General features: G+C 44.7%; 1 protein-coding gene across 6 annotated transcripts in view; it reads left to right on the top strand.

The window, feature by feature from the left end:
* KIAA0586 (KIAA0586 ortholog) overlaps positions 1-14,945 on the top strand; it is a 622,715-nt gene that overhangs the window by 281,674 nt on the left and 326,096 nt on the right. For all 6 annotated transcript variants that reach the window (XR_014968769.1, XM_085626122.1, XM_085626120.1 and 3 more), the window contains exons 19-20: positions 2,743-2,930; positions 11,975-12,093. Coding sequence is in view for 5 of the 6 variants with exons in the window: in XM_085626122.1 (XP_085482248.1) it covers positions 2,743-2,930; positions 11,975-12,093 (307 nt within the window). In the remaining variant the exon portion in view is untranslated. The remainder of the gene's footprint in view (positions 1-2,742; positions 2,931-11,974; positions 12,094-14,945) is intronic.

Below are 14,945 nucleotides of genomic sequence, written 5' to 3'. Positions count from 1 at the left end.
ATCTGCCCTGTAATGGTAACAGACGTTTTGGCAATAATGCATATTCTATGCTGGAATTGTTTTAAGATAGCCATGTTCTGGCCTGCACTTTTGGTTTGTTCTCTCAAGCCAATCATTTCCATTAAGAATACAGAAAATTCAGAGGATAATCTTGAGTCCTTGCCCATCACCAAAGGCAGCCTTTGCAACCCTTACACCAGCTAATAAAGCCCAGAGACTGTGGACACCGCCCGGGACAACAGTCCTCTTCTTTTTCTTCCTCCTCCCCTGTCAAATCCCCTTGAGTCCTCCTTCCAAGGTCATGTGCGACCTGTAGGGAGCAGATTTAGATTTATTCCTGCCTGGCTGATGTGCTGTAACTTCAGACCAGTGGTGGCTGCAGATTGTTCAACTAGGTTACGGCCTTCCCTATAAATGAATAAGAAGGGTACCAGGAAATAGGAGATGGCACCATACTGGTACCAGCAGTAGACAATGATGGAGGAAGTTTATTTCTGTGAAAGCATTTCCCGTTCGTTCAATATTTACTGACTCGTTGATGGAAGAATGTGGACATTCTATGAATAACATCATGGCGCTGTGCAAGTCATCGGACAAGGAGCAAACCTATCACATCAACACATTTGAGCTGTGGGTGTTCCTTTGGGCCTGAGATCTTTAATGTGTTTGATCATCTCCAACTCCCTTTTAGGATAAAGAACAAAGGCACCAAAATTAGTTTTTCTAACAGTCACATAATGGGGGATTCTCTAAAGGGAAGGACTAATGATACGCCTTTTGTCGCCCACTCCTCTGCAGTTCACCAGTCCGGTCGGAGGCATGAACAGTGGGTGTATTTAGAAGGCACCTCGTAGAAAGCATGACTGGTTGCTGAACACTGAAGTGCCACAAAACATCTTCATTGCATCACAATGCCATGGATCTTGACTTGTTTACCAGGGAAAGATATGGAAAAATACCTACCCCCACTCCAAATATCCAGAGCCCCACTGAAAGGAGGATGTTGCTTTTATAGAGTGATCTAGGACCTTTCTCTTTGCGTTTGTTTTAACCCCAATGCACATTAATCTTTGACTTTGATGTAATCTAAAATAAAAGGAGGGAAACTCTTAGCCAGGCATTTTTTTGCTTTTGGTTTGCCCCCAGATTCTTGTTGAAGATTTAGCAAATGAAGGTTACTTCAAAACAGGGAATGCTCTTTTAGTGGAAAATGAGTCTGAGGTTCAACGGAAAGGCAATATAAATTTATAAATCTTGTCACCATGTGTTATGGTTGTTAGATGATCTCTAAACGTTCTGGAAACATCACTGGAAGCTGACTGCCAAGGGTTCGGAAATTTTTCCAGAACTCCGAGCTGGTTTCACTGGTTGCAACAACGGTATATACAGCAATCAACCCCTTACCAGATAACTAACATCATACATTAATAAATAATTGAAAATGTCCCACAGAGAAACAATGAATTTCTTTTATTATCAAATGATAAAAATATATTTTTCGTCCTTTAAAAAAAATTATATATATAATTTGTCACATACAATCAATTAAACCTATACAATATTCTTTATAATTCATATTAGACTAAAGAGCCCCCAACTACTAGGTAGAAAGCCATAATTTTGGTACATGTCTCCACAGAAAACATAGACAAGAAAAGAAAACATACAAACATATAATGTAAACTCTAACAAAAGTACAAAGACTCACAATATTACAATTGACTCAAACTAAAGACACCATTACAAATGACACAACATATTTCAAATGAACAATATATAACTAACACAAATGCGCCGACGCGCGATTCGGAAATGGCATGTACCATCCTTCTTCAGGGCGCTGACTTCATATGATGTTAGAAATTCAAAGAAACATTCTGTCTAACATTTACATATGATAATATTCTGATACATTTGAAGGCTCCATAAGATATATACATAGAAAAGTAATCAGATTCTCAGGCGCTAATAAGTACAGACGAGGCTCCACAGATGCCTTTGAAGTTCAAAGTAGCGTATACCGCAGCTCAAGATGAAATTTGTACAATCAAATCAATATCCCTAAAATTGGATATCCACAGGCGGTTTGACGAAGGCCAGGTCCAAACCTCGAATAGGCGAGTTTTTTAAATAGTCAGATTGTACAAATGTATGTATATGTGGGTCCAGGTAGGAAGCTACCATCAGGTAATAATATGTAGTATTATCGGAGAATCTCCTCAATGCGATTTTTAAAAAAAGGATACACCAAAGTTCCTTCTGGAATTACGAGACCGCCATCGCGCTCGAACGCGGTTAACCCGCGAAAAACAACTCACTGGTTGTAACAGACATAGCAATGGTAACGTATGTTCGGATTGTTTGTACAATTTATTTTCAGTCTTCTCTTTGGTTGAAATCTTTAATTCATGGCAATGAAGTAATAACGTTGAATTACTGTCTGCGATATGTAGAAATTATGTAAATTAGTAAGATAGTTTATCTGTGCAGAAAAGCATATTTCCTCAGGGAATAGTTCTTTCCTTGGCATGATAAAATTTAGGTAACATGACCTACTTGTTCTTAAGTGTAGGATCTTATGTATTTGAAATATGTTCCAATAAGTGATTGGTTTGTTAATATGCCACAGCTTACATTGTGTGTCTTCAGCCAGGTTGGAAACACAGATTTGTGCTATTGTTGAATTTGTATGTATTGTAAAAAAGAAAAGTATACAAATTGTAGAACTACTCGTTTTTAAAGGATCAGGAAAAAGAAGAGGATGAGATGCCAGAAGAAGTATTAGAATACAATGGATGGTCTGAACCAGTGATCTCCAAATATAATGGCATCCCATTTCCACCCACCGCTCCTGCTCCTCACCCAACTTCAGATGTTCTGAATGATATTATTGAAAGAAGGGAAACAATAGAGAATCGGTTGATTAGTTGGTAAGTTTGTATGTATATATATATATATATATATATATATATATATATATAAAGCACATTCTAAAGGTTGGTAAGTGTTTAAAATGGATCCACTTCGCAACAGAAATGAAAATTCCCCATCATGTAATTTCCCTTTCATAATCTATTAGAATTGTTTTCAGTAATGAGCCAGATCTAAGAATGCTTATTTTTAGAACAGTATTTGGAATTTGACACCTTCAGTTGCAAAGTAGTTTTCAATTTACATCAAAGCTTCCAGTGCGTACGAAACACCCGAAGGTTTAATATTTTGTCAAATCATAGTTTTGACTACATTCTTGACCACCCATCCTCAGTAGGCTGCTCATGATATATTTGCTTGTGCCTCTGGATGAGCCCCGAGTTCAGAGCTCACATGATGTGCTCTAATCTCCATCTTCACCCCTGTCTCCTGTGAATGTTTTAAGGGCATGCATCCTCTCTATCCACGATTCAACAGCCTCAGAATTTTTATCCACCTATTCTAGTTTTTTAAAGATGGGTTTAAAGAGATGCCATTATCTCGCTGTTCTTTGCAAGATCTTCCCCTGTTGACCCTTTTCCTCCTTCACTGCCTGTGACCTCATTTCTGCAGGTAGTAAATGAATTAAGAAGATCTTTTTAGTGTATTTTTGGTGTTTGCCTGCCATTAGCAACACCGTGGTTATCACAATTTGGTAAATGCTATCCAGAGGCTGGTTGGAATGCCTCTTCTGGGGTTTGCCTCTCCATATTGCCATTCCTCTGGGCACCAGAGCCACACTGGTCCCCAGGACAGTGCCAGCTGGATTTGACTAGCACTCTCCAGCAGCTTGAGTCCAGCTCCCCATTTTCCTCAACATTGTCGTAGGAAATCTATAACCTGAGGATCACACCATACCCCACTATCAGTGCAGCTGCTGTTTCACCTTGCTCCTCACCCACCAGTTGGTCAGAATCTTTTTCATACATTGGTACTCCAGGGAACTTCTCCTGCGATAACACCTTTAACCTTTTGTGAATGGGGATAGACGGTGAAGTAACTCTGAGGTCAGCTTTAATATAGGCAACCACCCCTGACTCTTTTTGTTGAGTCTGTGTTTCCTATAGATTAAATATGTAAGTGTGTAGTAGGAACCCTGCGGGAGAGCAACGGATTGCTGAACAAAGAGAATAGTCCAAACATCGGTATAAGGATTGTTTACACTACAGTAGGTTCCTTTTGTTCCCATTGTGTAGGCTGGCAGTGCGCTTTCAAGAGATGAGTCTAATTTTACTGAAATGCAGAAAGGTAGAAGTTGTTGTGATTTTTATGGGTATATGGTTCAGATATTTGATGTGATGGAGAAAGGCCTGCTTTCAAGTCTCTTTTCTATTGTGCTATCCTTCGTTTTCAGTCTGGTGATATGCTCCTCAGGGGGTTAGTTTCTTGCTCAGGTATGCCAGAATCTTGTTTCTGTCCGCCTTGTAACCGAGGCATCTTGTCTTGAAGAAGGAGATAGGCTTATGGATGAGCAAGTGTGATTCCTACAGTGCTGTATAAATCTTGCAGAACTTATTCAAGCTTTTGATAAGGCAAGCTGCAGCACGTAAGTTAAGTTTCAAGGGTGCCAATATGGTGTTGGGGAGGATTTTAAGCAGTGTTACGCTTTGGGTTATGGGACGATAGACGAGGTCGTCACAATGCAATGGCTCCGCACGCGGCTCCGCGTGACGTCACTGGAGCCATAAGAGGACCACGTTGGCGTGATGACGTCAGTTCACTTTTTCCGCACTGTCGACGCTAACGTTTTTTTCTGGGACTGTCCATACTTTCGACTGGATACTTTGTTTGTCGTTTGTATCTTTTTCTCTTTTGGCATGTCTGCGCCGAAGAAGTCTGGTTTTAAGCCCTGTAAAGAAAGCGGAGGTCACATGTCTATCACGGACCCGCATGAAGACTGTCTTTGGTGCTTGTCGTCTGACCACGACGTTGAGGGCTGTTCTTCCTGCAGGAAGATGAACCCGAAGGCTCTGAAGGAGCGGGAGGCCAAACCCGAAGGCTCTGAAGGAGCGGGAGGCCAAACTGTATATGGCCATGGCAAGGAAAGAAAAAAGGGGTCGGAAAGGGTCAAAGTCCAGGTCATCGACTTTGCATGACTCCAAGAGGAAGCATAAGAAGAAGTAGAGACATGCTTCATGGCGCCAGTCGTCGAAGGCTGTGGAGTCGAGGTCGCCTTCTCCAGTCCAGCGACGTCGAGTAAAGGACTTTGTCTGTCCTTCTCCTTCAGTGTCTCCTCAGGCGACTTCAGACCATTCCCCATCATACAAGGGGACTCCGGAGAGGTCGTCTACGCCATGATTCTCACCAACTTCAGAGGGTGTGTCGATTCTGGTTGAGGCTGAAGTTCCTTCTGCTCCTGCGGCTCCGCCTGTGGCTCCAGTGGCGCTGACTCCAGAGGTGCCTCGTTTGGATCTCGAACTGGCTCAACTTCCACAGTTTCCGGCGCCGGGTTCGGATCCATCGCATTTTCTTAATGCCATATATGGCGTGTTCGCCAGAGCCTCGTACCCCTCTGGTGCATCTTCGGGTCCCATAGGTCCTTTGGCATATAATTTGGGTGTGCCTCAGCAGTATCCACAGGCCCCCTTTGTGCCCTTCATGCCAGCGACGCCTTCCTGGCATATTCCGGCTCTGAGGATGTCGACGCCATATGGGCAGTCTCCGGCTCCATCCCGTGAAGCTTCTTGGATTTGATCGGCGCCGGTTACCACAGTGGGTCCTTCTTCAACGCTGCTCCCGGAGCCATCGACGCCGCGTGTGGCGCCGTCGACGCCGCAGCCGAAGATGCGCTCGAGGAGAAAGGCGCAGAGGTTGTTGGAGGAGGAGCAGTACCAGGAAGAGAGGGAGGAAGGAGAAGTGTATGACACAGAGGATGTGTTTGAGGACTAGTGTGAAGCAAGTGGACTTGATGCTTCTCCGGAGTGGGACTTTGTTTCTCAAAAGGCTTCCCCCTCGAAGGAGGTTGCGCCCTACCATTCTATAATTAGGAAGGCGGCTGAACGTTTAGATTTGCAGCTTCCTATGGTTGAGCATAAACCTAATCTTCTTACGGAGGTGTTCCACTCACCGTCCTTGGTGGTTGAACCACTCTTGCCCTTTAATGATGCTCTGACCGAGCCCATACTGGATGTTTGGCGCAACCCTCTTTCTGCTCCTGCGGTTTCGAGGTCAGTGTCAAGAAGATATAGACCTGCTCCTGGAGATCCAGTGTTCCTTTCATCCCACCCCTCTCCTGAGAGCTTGGTGGTTCAGGCTTCTTGTTCGAAGCAGTCCACAGGGGCTTTTCCGCAAGCTCCTACCGACAAAGATTCCAAAAAGCTGGAGCAGTCTGCGAAAAGGGTCTTTTCTTCAGCCAGCATGGCACTGAAATGTACCAACGCCACCTGTCTCCTGGGTAGATATATTCATGCCTTAATGGACTCTGCCAAACAGCTTCTTCCTAAGCTATCTGAGGAAGACAGGGGAAATCTCAGTGAGGTGTTGGCGGACTCTCAGGCTGCATCTCGCCAGGTCATCCAGTCGGACCTGGACACGGCGGATTCTGTTGCCAGAGTGATGGGTTCGTCTATTGCAACAAGAAGACATGCGTGGTTGAGGTCTTCTGGGTTCTCTCCCAATGTCCAAGCTGCTCTTCTTGATCTACCTTTTGATGGATCTAGACTTTTTTGAGAGAAGGCAGATTCGGCTTTGCAAAGTTTTAAGGACAGTAAGGCTACAGCAAAATCTTTGGGTCTGCAAACACAGGCGAGAGGTTATGGTTATAAAAGGTACAGAGGGTACGGGAAGTCTTCCTTTCGGAGTTTCAGACAGCCTCAGCAACAGCAACAACAAAACCCCTTGTATAAGTCCTATAGGGGTAAAGACAGAGGTCGCCAATGTGGAGCCGGGCATCATCCTTTCTCCTCCTCCTCCTCCTCTACCTCCCCAGCCCCTCCTGGTAACGCAGGAAAGCAGCCCTAGATCTGCCATCTTGGATCATGTAGGTCCTGTGGGAGGTCGGCTTACCCATTTTCTACGAGATTGGAAATCAATCACTTCGGACCTTTGGGTTCTAGATCTCGTAGAAAATGGGTACGCCCTTTTTCTACGAGATTACCCTCCTTGCCATGGATTTTGCACGGAGGATCATTTACTTCTCCTTCAGAAGGAGGTTATTGCCCAGTTACAAAAGGTGCGATAGAGGTGGTTCCGGAGCAGGAAAGGGGTCAGGGATGCTACTCCCTGTATTTTCTGATTCCCAAAAAGGATGGCAGGTTACGTCCCATCCTGGATCTCAGAATTTTGAATCTTTATCTCAAGCATGAGAGATTCAAGATGCTCACCATAGCGCAGGTTCTTCAGGCGCTGCAGCAAGAGGACTGGATGGTGTCCATCGATTTGCAGGATGCATATTTTCACATCCCACTGCCTGTTTCTGCAGTCTCCAGTTTCCGATGCAGGGGGCGTTGGGGGACGCGTTGGAGTTCACAACTTTACGCGTTTCCTCCCATACCCTTGATTCCTCGGGTTCTGAGGAAGATCCGCCAAGACCGGGCCCAAGTAATATCGATCGCCCCGGATTGGCCAAGAAGGGTGTGGTACACAGATCTTCTTCACCTCTCATCGCACCCTCCGCTCCATCTCCCTCTCAGGGTAAATCTCCTCTCGCAGTCGGAGGGGCAGGTTCTACACCCCCACCTCCAGATTCTGCACCTTCATGCCTGGAGATTGAACGGGGCAACCTGAATTCTTTTTCTCTCCCGCCTGACGTGGTGGATGTTATATTATCAGGCAGGCGACACTCCACCAAGTCTATCTACTCCTACAGGTGGTCCAAATTTGTTAAATGGTGTGGAGAGAAGTCTATTGATACCTTGAAAGCTCATCTTTCTGATGTTCTTTGTTTTTAACTTCTTTTGGCCCAGCAAGGTTTTGCTGTGGCCACTGTTAAAGGATATTTGTCGGCTTTATCGGCATTTCTTTGTTTGCCTGATCAGCCGTCACTTTTTAAGTCTCCAATAGTTTTGAGGTTCATTAAGGGACTTACTAACATGTTCCCGCCCACTCCTTTTATTATGCCCCAGTGGGATTTGAATTTAGTGTTAACTTTTTTAATGGGTTCCACGTTTGAACCTATGCATAGCTGTCCTTTGCGACTGCTGACTTTCAAAACGGTCTTTCTGGTGGCTATCACTTCGGCTAGGAGGGTGAGTGAGCTTCAGGTTTTGAGTTCAAAGCCTCCGTTTTTGACCATACATGCTGAAAAGATGGTACTCAGGACCAGGGCCGCTTTTCTGCCTAAGGTGGTAACACCCTTCCATCTAGGACAGTCCATTACTCTTCCTACTTTCTATCCTCCCCCTCACCCTTCGAAGGAGGAGGAAAGGCTACACCGTTTGGACCCTAAGAGGGTGATTAGTTTCTATCTTGATAGAACAAAGGACTTTCGTCAGGATGATCAGCTCTTTGTAGGCTATGTTGGACGGATGAAGGACAAGTCGGTGCACAAGCGAACTTTATCCAGGTGGATCATCTTGTGCATCAAGATCTGTTATGCTCCGGTTGGTAAGGAGTCTCCTGAAGGCATTAGAGCTCATTCCACCAGGGCTAAATCATCTACTTCTGCCTTGTCCAGAGGTGTTCCTGTGCTGGACATCTGTAAAGCAGCAACTTGGGCCTCCCTCCACACTTTAGCGAAGCATTACTGCTTAGATTCTGAAGTGAGGCGGGACGGCCATTTTGCGCAATGTTTTGCAGGACTTTATGGTATAGAAGGGTGGACACCTTCCTCCGGGAGTGGGACTGCTGTGGGATTCTATTCATAAGGTGAGGAATCCACAGGCAGATGTATCCATCAGAAGAACAAGTTACTTACCTTCGGTAACGTTTTTTCTGGTGGATACAGTATCTGCCTGTAGATTCCTCACTGACCCACCCGCCTCCCCGTTGTCCTCCCTTTTATACCTTAAAAGAGTTATTTGTTAATATGTTGTTTCATATTGTCATTCTGCATTGCCTCTGTTTTGCCTTTCTGTAGGCTTGAAGGAAATGTTTGCTTTATTTTGCTTTCGTTTTTCACTTTACACTGTGAGTATTCGTGTGATTACTGTGTACTATGTATGCATTTTCTATATGGTCGGTCCGCCCGTTTCGCCTCGGCGGCACGGAAAAAATGGTGGAACTGACGTCCTCATGCCGACGTGGCCCTCTTATGGCTCCAGTGACAGCACGCGGGGCCGCGTGCAGAGCCATGGCATTGTGACGACCTCGTCGGCGTGGAGAGCTACAAAACAATTCTGAAGAATGCTGGCGCAGGGGATATTCATAAGGTGAGAAATCCACAGGCAGATACTGTATCCACCAGAAAAAGCGTTACCGAAGGTAAGTAACTTGTTCATTTAGACCATAGTAGGTTTCTTCAGCAAAGAGACAATTGGTCCTATTTAGAGGTCATTCAAAAAGGTTCCTTGACTAAGGGAAGCATTGACTATGTTCAGGAGGAAGTGAGTGCATCATCATCAGTAAATTTCACGATGGATAATGAGGGAATGTCATCATTGTGGAAAGCATCCTGCAGTTCAGTTCATAAGAGGGCACTGAAGTCGTCCACATGGGGTAGAGTGATGGGGGGCTGGCGGCAGAAAATGGTTTCATATGCTGTTGTGGAACCTGATTTTGTTAATCTTATTGGTGACAAAGTGATTAGTGACGATTCATCAGTTGAATGATTCTGGGAATTGTTCAGTTCAATGTTTGACTCCTTTGAAGAGTACTTTACTTCTGTTAGTCGCTTCATTGACCATGTATATGTGAAAGGTTGCTTTGGTGTTCAGATAAGGGATGTACTTCTTGAACTTTCTTTCCATTGCATTTTCCTTTTGTCTTTCTTGCGCTTCTTTTGTATTTTTACTTATACTTGCTGTTCTTGTACTGCATGTATTTCTTGCAATTGTACTGTCTTGGTCTTTCTTGTACTGCACATGCTTGCATTGCTTTCTTTCTTGCACTGGAAGCATTTACTTTTAGTATGTACTTTCTGCACTATCTAAGACTTTTTTTAAATTCTGTTCACTTCACATTTGTAATTGCAATAATGTCTCTCTTGCACTCTGTGTTGCCAATGCTTGTGGTTTAATGAACTATCTAGCACTGCCCTATTTGAATGCATAATTGCTTTTTCTTGCAGGTTTGTGTATTATCCTCTGCAATCACTGTTTTGCCTTTTAATTAGGTATCATTACAGTTTTATTTCTACAGTACTGAACGCTTAACCATATGAGATGATGAGTGCCTGGTTCCTTAAGAAGACGGTTGCCTTAGTTACCGATGGCGCGCAAAGTAGAACTACAGTGTAGATGTGGATATTCTTTTTGTAGGACTTGGAAGAATTCTGTTTTTAAGTTCAAATAAAGTCATGTAGGGCTTAATGTGGGAAGTAAGTCACGAACAGATCGGAAAGTGAGGTTTCTTGAAAATGTCAGGTGGTGGCATGTGGGTATGCAATGTAAGGTGGACGATTGCTCTCTGCGCTTGTTGCTAGAGGTAGGACAATATGAAACCATCCACTTTGCATTTTATCAGCTGAAGGGGTACTATTGGGGCTGCTGTTATTTGAAGTACTATCCTGGACCATCGGGAGTGACAAATACAAACGTTGTGCAGTGCATGCAACAAACTGGACCCCAGCCTCTGTGAGTTACCTTCTTAGAAGGTAGTTGTAATGGAAGGTGCTAATCGTAGATCAAGGATAGAGATTTGCAAGACGCAACCCTTCTTGTGAATCCGTTTGACATTGGTTAAAGCCACTTGATCTGCGGGTCATGTGGACTGCTATACCACAATACTGTGGTCGGCACGCTCAAGAACACAGCAGTAATTTTGTCAGCTAAACTTGTGGTTAAACTTTAGTAAAAGGATTCACTAACCCCAATAATTGTTAGATTTCCATCCAAATATTTTTTTTTTATTTGCCTAAAATGAGCTAAGCTCTAGAACAGCTAAATTGGTTGCCGCCAAGCTGCACCCCTAACGGGTAGGTTTTGAATATAATTTGTGCCTCTTATTCCAATGTGTGATGTCTCTGCTGAGTGTGAGCATTCTGTGGGATTCTGTGTTCTAGTTATCTTTTTTGAGATGGTGTGTGGTGATGGTGTTTACCATGCTTATGCCTAATGTACAGTAAAGGGAAGATGTGGTGAGTGGTGTTGTGTTCTCTAAAGGAAGGAGAGGTTTTAAATATTTACCACCAGTGTGCTCCATATGTTTATAATATGGGTTCTATTTGACAACTTTAACTCTTATGTGCTCCATGCGCCTCTTGATCATTTTACTGATGTGATATAAATGAAGTAAGGGACACATAACCAGCTTGAGTACGGCATAATCCTTGTTCAGCTTTCTTAAATCTAAACCATTCCATAACACTACACTGTTATGCTTTTTCACAATCTTTTGATTTAGATATTTTATTCTTTCATTTACCAATAGTTAATAAACAAACTATAGATACATAAATATCTACCCAAGTTGGTCATTCAGTTTATTTCTAGATTTCTTAAAAGAAGTCTGGTTGGCTACTTATTATTGTGGGGTTAAAATTAATTCAGCAGAATTTTGACAAAAGGATTACTAATACATTCAAAGGCTATTGTAAATCAAAATGCATACATCAAACTATTTCAACACTACTACCTTGTAAAAGAAATACTTGAGTTGATGGTGATTTTTCTGTAATTTCCCTATGTTTTGTTATGTAATCAGTGGGAAATTGGGATGGGATCCTGGTGAGACCAAGGTCCTATGTCTACTGAGTTCCATGCATCAACCCTGAATTTGGGTCGCCTACAGCCACATGTTGGCCCTTTGTGAGGTAGCATATAGCCTTTTGAAGACACAGTAACTGGCAGGGAGCACGTACCGTCTCTGAATCTGATAGTGAACTGTATTTACCATAAACTGGATTAAACTGTGTTACAGAATGACATACGTACTTTTTGAAAATTAAATACATTGTCTTTCCTAACAGGGTGGAACAAGAAATAATGGCACGGATCATCAGTGAAATGTACCCTGCTCGGCGAGAAACAGTGCCTAATGTTAGTGTATCTGATAGTGAAGAGAGTGCTGGTGTATCCTCAGACATAGGTGGGTGTCAAAGAAAATCATGCATGTTGTGTGTCGTCAGTTTCATGTATGGCTATCTCTAAACATTTTAACCTGCAAGAATATTTTTTTTACGAAGTTTTATGTAGCCTGCACTTGACCCGAAGGTATTGGGTATCTGAGCACTTTACACGAGCACTAGTTGCATTACATGAGGACACATTCATTTTTGTTAGGCACGACCAGCATCATTGATGTAAAAAAAAATACAAATATCTTCCAGATATAATGCAAAGAACATCATTTCAATTTTATTTCTAATACTTTTGGGTTACACAAAGGAACAATTACAGGAGATCCACAAAGCACTACATAAGAACATGAGAAGGACCAAGGGAGACTGACAAAAATTAAGCAGGTAGGGCTTTTCCCTGTCTTCATGCAACTTAGATTGCAACTAGTTGTCATTCTGTTTTGTAGTATTTTGTAGGGCATGTTGTATTTAATTGTATTTTAGCTGCATTTATGTAGCACTTCATAGTTTAGAGAGGCCCTGAAGTACATTTGAACACAGATAGCATGCTACTCCTTTGTGAGTGCTGTGAATAGAGGAGTTTGTGACCGATTTATGCCCGTATTGTGTTTAGTGGCTGAGCCTTGATCTGAATTGAAGCAAAAAGGAGTGAGACCTAGGTTGTGTGAACATTAGATACTATAAAATGTCTGTGAGTGCAGTTTGTCCTATGTGGAAGTGTTTTGCAGGTGTGACAGAGACTGCTCAAACTGTGTCTCATCAAACATGTAGCTGTGCATATGCCTCGTGTAGGAGAAAAGTGTGAGAAAATATGCAGGTGATCATGTGAACTTCTACCATATTTTGGATGATCTGTATCATAGAGCTTACAGAAGCAATTTCCTATCAACAATAGTATATTTTCTAAAGTCCTCCCAGGATTTGCAAAGGAGCAGCTCTCCAAGCCATCCTAGTCCGACCTTCCAGGGCAAGCAGAAGCGAGTGGGCAGCAGGATTCGCCATTTCCTCCCCCACTGGCAGACCATCACGTCGGACAGGTGGGTTTTGCAAATAGCCCGCAGGGGCTACTCCCTCCCCTTTGAGACTACCCATCTCTCTCTGCCACCGTCTTTCGATCGCATGTTAGAGTATCATTTGGCGCTTCCCCGCCAGGACGTTTCGGCTCTCTTGGCCAAGGGAGCCATCGAGAGGGTTCCTACGCCAGAAGTAGGTTGTGGTTGCTATTCCTGGTAATTTCTGGTGCCCAAGGAGGACAAAGGCCTGTGTCCTATTCTAGACCTCAGGACCCTCAACAGCTTCCTCCGGAAGGAGAATTTCAAAATGTTGACTCTGGCTCAGATTTTGTCTGCCCTCGACCCTGGAGACTGGATGGTGGCGTTGGACTTTCAAGACTCCTATTTTTACATCCCCGTCTTGCCAGCGGTAGGCCACGAGCATTTTCAGTTCACTGTGCTCCCCTTTAGCATTACCAGTGCCCCTCGGGTGTTCACGAAAGTGATGGTGGTGGTAGCAGCTCATCTGCACAGATTAGGGGTTTCAGACTTCCCCAATCTCGACGACTGGTAGTTGAAAGCTGGCTTGCCCCAGACTGTCGTCTCCCAACTCCAGACTACGGCGGACCTCCTGCATTCGTTGGGATTCACTATCAATGTGCCGAAGTCACACCTGACCCCTCTCAAATGCTCCCTTTCATCGGGGCGGTTCTGGACACAGTGCTGTTTCTGGCCTTTGCTCCCGAGCAGTGAGTCCAGGATATTGGGGCTATGATATTGATGTTTCAGCCTCTATCCCAGATTTCGGTGAGAACCACCCTGAGGCTGCTGGGCCTCACGGCCTCCTGCATCCTGCTAGTGGATCATGTCTGATGGCATATGCGGGCTCTACAGTGGGACCTGAAGTTCCAGTGGGCGCAGCATCAAGGCAATCTTTCTGACTACGTCCAGTTCTCGGCGGGGTGCAGTGTTGGCTAACGAACCACACTTGGGTCAGAGGCAGATCCCTCTCTCTTCCCCAACCCGGCCTCACAGTGGTGACAAATGTGTCACTCCTGGCATGCGTTGGCCATCTGGGAGAGGTGGAGATCAGAGGCGTCTGGTCTCTGGCGGAGTCCGGGCTCCAAATCAATCTACTGGAGCTCAGGGCAATTTGTCTGGTACTGAAGGCATTCCTTCCCTCTCTCAAATGGAAAGTAGTGCAGGTGTTCACAGACAACACCACCGCCATGTGGTACTGCAACAAACAAGGGGCGGGGGGGGGGTCGTGGACCCTATGTCATTAGGCTCTTCGTCTCTGTACATGGCTGGAACATCAGGGCGCAACAAACAAGGGGCGGGGGGTCGTGGACCCTATGTCATTAGACTCTTCGTCTCTGTACATGGCTGGAACATCAGGGCATGACCCTCGTGGTTCAACACCTGGCAGGTTCCCTGGATGCCAGGGCGGATGAACTCAGCCGACTGTGCCTGGTGGATCACGAATGGCGTCTTCACTTGGAGGTGGTACAAGGTTTCTTTCAGCGGTGAGTAGAGCCTGCAACTTCAGCAATTCTGCGCGTTAGAATTTCCAAGGCGGCATTCGCTCTGCGAAGCTTTTTGTCACGAGTGGAACTGCGGCCTCCTGTACGCCTTTCCGCCTTTACCACTTCTGCCCAGAGTGCTGACAAAGATCAAGCGTGACCGGGCCTGAGATATTCTTGTGGCTCCGGACTGGGCACGAAGTGTCTGGTACCCAGAGTTCCTGAGCATGGCAATCTATCCTGCAATGAGACTGCCTCTTCGGGAGGATCTTCTGTGGCAGCAGCTTCACCCTAACCTGTGCAGCCTCTACCTCCTTGCGTGAAGGTTGAGCGGCGACAGTTGAC

The sequence above is a fragment of the Triturus cristatus genome, chromosome 9, assembly GCF_964204655.1.
Source record: "Triturus cristatus chromosome 9, aTriCri1.1, whole genome shotgun sequence".
Classification (NCBI taxonomy): Eukaryota; Metazoa; Chordata; class Amphibia; order Caudata; family Salamandridae; genus Triturus; species Triturus cristatus.
Note: the sequence above shows the minus strand (reverse complement) of the source record. Positions and strands in the feature narration are given on the sequence as shown.